Here is a 9,770-nt window from a genome sequence, read left to right on the forward strand (position 1 = left end):
CACTAACTTGCATTATGCAAAACCACATTGTTGACGGCTTGGTAAGAAATTAGTGTCAATGTCAGATCTTACCCTAAAAAATAAACTAGCAGGCAAGGTAGCGGTGTAGAGACACAGTGTTGATGACTGTACTAGATTAAAATCGTCAAAAGATCTGATCAATAGGACAATCAATAATAATTTTACGTATGTTTATTAAAATAATATCTTTTGGCGACGAATTATGGATGTGAACAATTGAGGACCCTATAGATAATAAAGGCACCATCGTTTGTCTCTCTCTCTGTCTCTCTCTCTCTCTCTCAAGCGCTGTTCAGCTGGGAAGTTCAACTTAAAAAAGATTATAGAAAAATATTAGCTAGTTAATATTTACCGACTCACCATAATCATAGTTTTATTATTTCTGAATTAGTAAAATCGCGTTATTACATGAATTACGCGTTTTATTGTCATAAGTTAATTACCGAGTCACTACTCTATATGGACTCTTTTTAGCATTTGGCAATAATACACAAATGTATACAGTATACTATTTGTAACCTAAGGGCTATAAGAGGAAGATGTGGAATGTCTCATCAAACTAATCTCAATGCCTCAAGAGACAAGAAAACGTTTCAAGGAGGTAATAAACTCAGCTTCATTCACGACCGTTGCTCCGCACTTAACTCCCTTTCAGCATCGTACACTTTCAACGCTCAGCAAAATCCCGTCAGCAGAACCCAAGATCAACATTCGCCACCAAAAGCCCCCATAGAATCACCCGCGACCAACATCCGCCAACAAAATTCCCCTTAGCATCACCCACGATAAACAACCGGCACAAGAATTTTCCTTATTATCGCCAACGATCAACAACCGGCACCAGAAATCCCCTTATTATCATAACCCACGTTCAACAACCGGCATTAGAAGTCCCCATATCATCACCCACTTTCAACACCCGGCACCCGAAGTCCATTTAGCATTCCCAACGATCAACACCCGGCTTCAGAAGTCCCATATTCATCCCCCACGATCAACACCCAGCTTCAGAAGTCCCCTACTCATCCCCCACGAACAACACCCAGCTTCAGAGTCCCCTACTCATCACCCACGATCAACACCCAGCTTCAGAGTCCCCTACTCATCACCCACGATCAATACCTAGCTTCAGAAGTCCCCTACTCTTCACCCACGATCAACACCCGGCTTCAGAGTCCCCTACTCATCACCCACGATCAATACCCAGCTTCAGAAGTCCCCTACTCTTCACCCACGATCAACACCCAGCTTCAGAAGTCCCCTACTCATCACCCACGATCAATACCCAGCTTCAGTAGTCCCCTACTCTTCACCCACGATCAACACCCAGCTTCAGAAGTCCCCTACTCATCACCCACGATCAACACCCAGCTTCAGAAGTCCCCTACTCATCTCCAACGATCAACACCCAGCTTCAGAAGTCCCCTACCCATCACCCACGATCAACCCCCATGCTTCGAGGCCCCGCACTCAAGTGGCGGCGTGCCGGTGTAGGTGGCGCATACGTAGGCCTCGAGGTCAAATTCGCAAGCCGCTTGGATAGCGTCGTCGTGTTCCTGGGCAGAAGAAAGTGGTGAGGACAGTATTTAACAAGAATAATGGCAATAAGTCTCATAATGTTTAATTTTATACGGCAACATCTCTCATAATGTTTAGTCACAGACGACAACATGTCTCATAATGTTTAGTCACAGACGACAACATGTCTCATAAAGTTTAGTATTAGGCCCTGAGCAGCACAAATAATGTAGTGAGGGAGAAGTGTTGGATGTGGAGCACCGCAAGAGGTCTGATAAGATTTAATTCTAGACCACATGTCTCATAATGCTTGGTTCAAGGCTCTGGTAATATATTATAATCAATATTAAAAATAAAAGAAAGCAGACTATAATGATCACTTGCGTACCAGCCCTCAAAGTATGACGTATCGGTTATCAGTCCTCAGATGCTCACCCCGTTGCTGATCATCCAAGGGACATAATTGATGCGCGGCACTTGTGCTGCCGTGTATATTCCTGCCTCGTGGAGCAGCTCCTCTCCCTCCTGTGACGTCCAGCACGCCGAGATTTCGGCGAAGGAGACGCCAAGTTCTGCGGCACACTGTCAGTAAAGAATAATTTGAATAAATGTACTGGTTAATTTAAAAATCAAATTCAATATTTATTAATTAATCTTAATCCACGCTTCCCATTACAAAAGTTTATTCATGTCCATTGGGAACCATTATAACTCCTCTACCTTTGTGTGTTGTACAATAAGCGTGGCACCAAGTCTCATAATCTTCAGTTTAAGGCTCTAAGCAGCAAAAATCACTTTCTTCAATTCAGTTGTACACACCCACACCAACGGCTTCATCCTAACGAGCCCTCACCCGTTCACCAGCAGACGGGGGATATTCTGCAGTCATGACGCAGATGTTGAAGTCGATGTAGCCCTCACCTGTTCACCAGCAGAAGGGGGATATTCAGCAGTCATGACGCAGATGTTGAAGTCGATGTACTCAGGCTCCTGCGGTAAGTACTTCTTAGCGCACACCAGCAGCAGGTTGCCCACGCACTCGTCAGGTCCGTGCTGGCACGTGAAGTTGTAGCCACCCTCGGGCTTCGCTGTGTCCTGAAGAAGTTATTATTGAAATGAAATCATAATGATCATAGTGCAGCAAGAAGTGGCCTTGATGAGCACAAGGAATAACAAAAATTCATGATTATATACGTCTAAACATCACAAGTCAAAAACTAATGTTGCAAACCAAGTGTTGGAAATTGGCATTAATGTTCAATGTAACAAAAACATTAAAATATCGATAAAAAAATTATCCCAATTCACAGTTTACTCTAAAAAAATTTTCTTTTGTCTTATTTTGCTCAATTATTTGAGTCTTAGACAATTTAAAACGACAAGATTCTAAGTACAACTCCAGGAAATTTCACACAAAGGAAAGATACCTGGCATAACGGTTTTAGAATGGTTCTGGTAGATCTAAATTATTTATATGCATTGTGCTTTTGATTACTAATCAAGATACATTAACCGTTATTAAGGGACTCAATAGCGTCCTGCACAATACCGGTCCACGCCTGGACTGACTTTTACTTTCGTAGTTATGCCTGCGGTTCTCTGACTGTTTAAATGCATTTTTACTGCCCCAAGTGTCAAAATCCTTCACTTGTACAAGTATCCTCACGTGTAAATGCACCACGTCATCTTACGCAGAGTCGTTGACGGAGAAGACGTTGTGCTGAGCTGAATAATTGCTTAACCTTAAGCAGCGATGTAAAAGCTAGAAGAAGCTGCTCTGAGCTGAACACAGCAGCGGAATGCGGTAGTCAAACCGCGCACCAACAAACAGAGCACGCCAGATGACAAAAAATACAGGCAAACTAGTATTCTAATGTACATTATATGCATGCAGGGTTGTTAAATACATGGTTCTGACCGAAGCAAAGCCGTACGCAGTGATGTCAACGGAGAGGATGGATGAGAGGGATGCGTAGACCGGCGCAAGCTGCTCCTCCACGAAGCGGATGCTGTCGGGGCACAGCGACTCGTAGAAGACCTGCAGGCTCACGGGGTCGGCGTCAGCCCGGGAGCTCGCCACCTGCCGCAACGCGTCAAAAATTTTATCTTGGAATTGTCTCATTGTATTTAGGTTGTATTACAAACACATCCACCTTTGTAAGATGCTCATCTTATCACACTGGTATTAGATTAACTGGATTAACAGGATACAAAATTGCTTTCCATATGAAAATGTATATATTTATGTATGGAATTTAGCCCTATATTTGTTTAATCTGAAATTATTGATGTCTTAGCTCACTGGAATGGTGTAATTCTGACTGAAAGTTGGTGTCATTGGAATGGTGGGATTATCGTGCCGTGCTGACTGGAAGTTGACCAATGAAGGTAGTTTAATATTTATTACAGAGTAGCCTTTTAGAAGATGCGTAATGTAAGATACATGATTTGCCGTTAAACTCGACCTGCTCATGAAATGCATGTGCAAAGAAATGTTCTTTCAGGCCTCACGTGAGCAGAAGCGCAGGCAAACAGCGCTGCTGCGGTCGCCATGAAGGTGTTCAGAAACATTGCTCGAAATTTCCTGCTGAAAAGAATCACAAATAAGAAAGGCTTTACATTATTTGTATGTGTAAACCATTCAGAAAACCGCTGAAGTCGTGATAGATGTTGGTTACAATTTTTCTGCCCTTTTTGTTGGAGATAAGTGGTTGTAAGAGAAGTGACACGATTTGGTCTGCATGGAAATGTTGTTATAGAGGATGTTACACAACCTTGGAAATGCCATTTTTTCAATGTTAGATGGCAGTTTACATGGAAATTCGAGTCATTGCATTGGGCTGCTAAACTATAATTAAGCACATACGAAATAATTTCGTAAGTTAACTGTGTTCTATACGACACAGTGATGTTCATAATGCTTGATTATTTTTGTATGATCTTGGTCAGAAATTACAAATCAGAAATTGCACGATTACATTCTTATTACACGACTACACAACTACTACTTATTACACGAAGGTACGCGACTGGTACACGATTTTTCTGGTTCAAGACTGGTACACGATTCGATTTTTCACGTCTTTATTTAAAAGAACTAATCGGAAGGCATATCCTATACCAAATCGATCTCTATTATTTAATTTTAATTGATGAAGCCCATACTCGTTAAGGTATTTGTTAAATGCTGGCAGCAGTGGGAGTGTGAGGATGATATTTGAAGTTTAAACAAAGCTACCCATTTTTCCATCATTTTTCTTCTTGATGAGGCATTACAAACCAGGAACGCAGTTAAATTTACGTCAATTAGAATGATAGTATCTAATTTTCATTTTATTTTCTCTCCTGGTGACCGGTATTAGATTTGTATTTCATCCTACAATACTCATTTGACAGCAAACTTAGAGTTTCCCCAAAAAGAGTGATTTGTCATATGATTATAGGTGTTGGAAAGCGAATTCAACTAGTGAGGGTGTATGTGTGAATGAATTTAATTTTCGTTCAGCCGAATCAAATACACACAATAACCACAGTTGCCCGCTACGATTTTCGAAACTCGGGGCAGGGCATTATAAGTGAGTATTAAACCCGCGTTAATAATTCTATGAAATCTAAAGTAAGGAAGAACTGATGAGGGCTAGAAATACAAGATGATCACACAATATAAAAGTCATAAAACTAAACAAATTTGTTGGTTTCGTGGTTATTTGTTATGTTAAATGAACAGGACGGTCACATGTTCTTCAATATATAAGCACTGACCATACACACGAGTGCAAAAGTTGCGTCCTCTCCCACGACTAAACGGAAACCAGACCAGCTGCTGGGCCAACAAATTCACACACACACAAACACACACACACACACATACCCACACACGTAGTACTTAATTAATGTCCTTGGGAGCAACACCAGCTGCTGGTCCAACTGCTTCACACACGTGCTGCTTCACGGCCTTGGGAGCAACACCAGCTGCTGGGTCAAATGCTTCACACACGTGCTGCTTCACGGCCTTGGGAGCAACACCAGATGCTGGACCAACAGCTTCACGCACGTGCTGCTTCACGGCCTTGGGAGCAACACCAGCTGCTGGACCAACAGCTTCACACATGTGCTGCTTCACGGCCTTGGGAGCAACACCAGATGCTGGACCAACAGCTTCACACACGTGCTGCTTCACGACCTTGGGAGCAACACCAGCGACTGGACTTACAGCTTCATACCAATAACTATATTAGTGGTGTCAGCATTGAAGAGTTGGCCATTAGTCCTGATGCCGATTCCGAACATCGCAGAATTTTCACCACTAGTTGCGTGTCTCGAACACGCAACTCGCTGCTCCAAGTCTGATGATGTGAACTTTAACCCTTCGGCCGCCCTGCCGCACCATACACGCTTCTCGTACACGCTTGTCATATACGCTTGTCATACACGCTTATCATACACGCTTGTCACACACGCTTGTCATACACGCTTGTCATACACGCTTGTCATACACGCTTGTCACACACGCTTGTCATACACGCTTGTCCGTCCTGCCGTCCCACGCTTGTCACGAGGACTTATATGAACACTCGCATGCCTCTCGATGTCTAAATTAAATTCTCTCTGCGGGAGGACACAACATCAATGTGTGAGGCCTCTGCCTTACTTGTCCAATTGCTCGGTGATTGGTTCGATGGGGCGACAAGTTGCAGGTCCCGCTTCGTGCCGGTCCCGCTAGGTGCCGGTCCCGCTAGGTGTGGGTCCTGCTACGTGCCGGTCCCGCTAGGTGTGGGTCCTGCTAGGTGCCGGTCCCGCTAGGTATGAGTCCTGCTGCGTGCNGAGCATAGATACGAGCTCATCCAACATCAATGGTACGCACGGTATCGTGCATAGATACGAGCTCATCCAACATCAATGGTACGCACGGTATCGTGCATAGATACGAGTTCATCCAACATCAATGGTACGCACGGTATCGTGCATAGATACGAGCTCATCCAACATCAATAGTACGCACGGTATCGTGCATAGATACGAGTTCATCCAACATCAATGGTACGCACGGTATCGAGCATAGATACGAGCTCATCCATCATTCACGCTGCGAGAATATTCCAGGGACGATGACGGACAAATAATAAAGAAACATTTGTGTCGTTAACATAGTTTGTGCATTCCTCCTGCTGCAGAAAAATTAAGTTATCGCTGCGCGACGGACAGTAACCTTCGCAAGCTGCGTGAGAAGCCGACAGGGGCAACGCGTCTGCTCACTACGAGACGCGACAGTTCCCTTCGAAACGCGACTGCTCCTGATATGAGATTTGTAGAGCACTGAGTGGAGAATTGCATGTCATCGATGACTAATTTCCACTATATTACCACTAGGTACGCTCATTATCACTTCACTTCGTCACGCTCTTCATCAGATCACTTAATTTGTGGATTTTGATTATTTTGAAATTCACAATAATCTCTGATTATTTAGTAAGCAATCGTTGAAGTTTACCGCAATTTGCAAAAGAACACCTGGGTGGTGCGACACTATCTCCCGAACGCGCCCCATGCAAGCGTTGCTGCTGAGCCTGATCATTCGTTAACCAAAAGACCGAACCTGCCGATCCAAAACTTTATCCACAGTTTGATGCAGAAGAGCAACAGCAAATCTGCTCCATTCGGAACTATCCATTTAGCATCCATAGGATCGTTCTTCGTTGAACACATTAGATAACCCGAACTACACTCAATTGCTTTTGTCTTTTACTGTGATTACCAATAATTTACATTGGGAGTTTTATGCTTTGAAAATCTGAAATCTCACATGATCATAAGTAGTACTCACCGGGTGCTATGTATTGTCATAAATGAATACTGAAAATTAACATACTCTTTTTCTTTACTTTGCAATATTAAAAGCGTGTGCTATATATGCTTCAAAACATAAGATTATCCAAAACGTTACCTTTCTACTCGTTACTCGCAATTTCGCCGTTTTCGGCTTTTCCGCTTTCAAGTAACAGCTGTGTCTGTGATGAATGGCAGTGCTGACTTTTAATTTAGCACAAACGCTTTTCATAATTTTTTTTTATCAAAATTCGTCAACATTTTTTATATAGTCTGGACTTTTTTAGATTTTAGGACATTCTCTGTCGATTAGTTCAATCGAAAAATGCACTATTCTGCGATTCTGCGACCCGAATACACGGGTCAGGGTCCGGGTTTTAATCACTTGGTCTAGGTTTCTGTCACTTGGTCTGGATCCGGGTTTTAGTCAGCATCCTTTTCGCAGTATGGATACAGTGTTGCCAGATGGGACTTTTTCAGGCCAAAATTCGCAAACGTGGCCTTTTTTAAATGCATTGGCCTGACAAAATTCATGTGGCCTTTTTGGGCCTTTTTTATGAAAAATGTAATTCTCGAATTTGTTTTGTAATAATTTTGCCCTTCACTTATATTTCAATTTTGCCCAAGACGAGTACACTCAAATTGCGACACGTAACTGTGTAAACACTTTGGTTTAGGTGGCAACACTAGCGATAACGAGTGCCGCTTAATCCGGACATTACTTCGATAGTTCGGTTGAACCACAAGGACTATATCCAGTTGTCGACTCGTATTAATAACCATGGATGGCAGAGCTGACAGCGTGTATAATCGAGTAAAGTTTTCGCTTCTAAAGAGTAGTAAATTCAACACTAATTTAGGAGGTTATAGCACAGTTTCTCAATACATTCAGCTTTCTGGTGTGAGTCACTACCAAATTTCACTTTGGATAAATATAATAACTACTCTTCTCTAAGTTATGATAGGCAATATATCTTTTAACGCATTCAAAAATTGTGATAAATTTATAGGATTGACTTTTAATATTTACCTAAGTCTTGCAAGGACCACATCATGATCATCTTTCTACCGCAGAAATGAGTTTGAATTTATTTTCATCTTCCGCGTATAAATATTTTACCGTCAATGCCAAAAACTTCGCCACATCGAATCGAGGCAATCGAATCCTATATATCATAGTTCTGACCAATATTATACGGTTTTATTACGGTCGGCGAGTAACGTGCAAATCGCTACAGGCTAGCGCCTTATGTAGCACATGGAAAAATTAGTGTATTTTTGCTGTCTAAAAGCCTTGAGAGTAAATGCATGCACTGCAAACGGTTAGAACTACCTTAAATTTGAAAATTTCTCATTAATTTTAACTGGGGCCTTTTTTGGTCTCTTTTGTGAGCTAATTTGGCCTTTTCTCTGGGCTCCATCTGCCAACCTGTGGTATGGAACGCCAAGTTGAATCGTAGCTTTTGACGACGTCTTGCTCGCTTACAGTCGTGACGCAGCGTTGCCGTGTCCGCCTCGTCTTCAAGGATTCAAGTTCCAAACTCCATGCATAGCGTTTCTCATAAATGAATTTATAATGATTATATTTTGCATCACTACCTTAACGAATTATGGAAGCACTCAAAGGTGTCCCTCAACAGCAGTGAACGTAGTTCCGCCATCGTAATGTACGTGGATTGTCCTGCCACTGTTATCGTGCATACCACAACAATAATACATACGTGAATTGTCTTCGTTAGCCCTATTTTGTAGTACGACGATCATACGTAAAAATTTCTCAGTCTACCTCAGTTTGTAGCAAGTCGTGCAGCGATCGAACGTTGTATGCCCCGATGCGAGCTCTACAAAAATGAAAATAGTTCCTCGTCACGAAGTAGTTGCCAAGCGTTTCCCTTGTACCAACTATGAATTTGCAGTAATTGATCAATTTTATTAATCTTTTTGTAATATCTAATGGAATAGTGTGAGCGTATAGGGGAAAAATCAGCTTTGACTGTCGTTCGAAATTGGAAATGAGTTTCATAACCTGGCAGCCAACGCTATTCAGATAACATATCAGCATGATAGTGATACCGAAAACACTCAGCATAGAGAATACTTCCGTATGGTATTGGTAACTAGAAAATACAAAGAAAAATCACTTCATTATTTTATTTAAGAACACTAAAAGGAACATAAAATATACACATCGACATGATTATTGACACAGCCGTCGACCAATCTCAAGTACGAAAGTCTCTAAAAATAATATATACACAGATTACATGAGCGCTGTAAATTAAACGATGAGAGTTTGAGGAACGAATCCTCTCAAAAATGGATGGCTTTACAAATTTCTCTATATACAATTGCTGCAATTTCCAGGAGCATTTACATATACACATTTACAATTGCTATACACTTGG

At 42.0% G+C, this 9,770-nt stretch overlaps 1 protein-coding gene across 1 annotated transcript; it reads right to left on the reverse strand.

The window, feature by feature from the left end:
- Positions 1 to 377: 377 nt before the first annotated feature.
- On the reverse strand, positions 378 to 4,594 carry LOC108680786 (gamma-interferon-inducible lysosomal thiol reductase-like). Its single transcript, XM_047880981.1, has 5 exons — positions 4,051 to 4,594; positions 3,458 to 3,619; positions 2,461 to 2,634; positions 1,975 to 2,121; positions 378 to 1,577 (listed from the first exon to the last, which is right to left on the reverse strand). Exons 1-5 carry the CDS (start codon positions 4,453 to 4,455, stop codon positions 1,464 to 1,466), a joined length of 1,002 nt encoding a protein of 333 aa, XP_047736937.1. The 5' UTR covers positions 4,456 to 4,594; the 3' UTR covers positions 378 to 1,463.
- Positions 4,595 to 9,770: the final 5,176 nt, after the last annotated feature.

This window comes from Hyalella azteca, unplaced genomic scaffold (genome assembly GCF_000764305.2).
Source record: "Hyalella azteca isolate HAZT.00-mixed unplaced genomic scaffold, Hazt_2.0.2 contig6742, whole genome shotgun sequence".
In the NCBI taxonomy this organism is placed as follows: Eukaryota; Metazoa; Arthropoda; class Malacostraca; order Amphipoda; family Hyalellidae; genus Hyalella; species Hyalella azteca.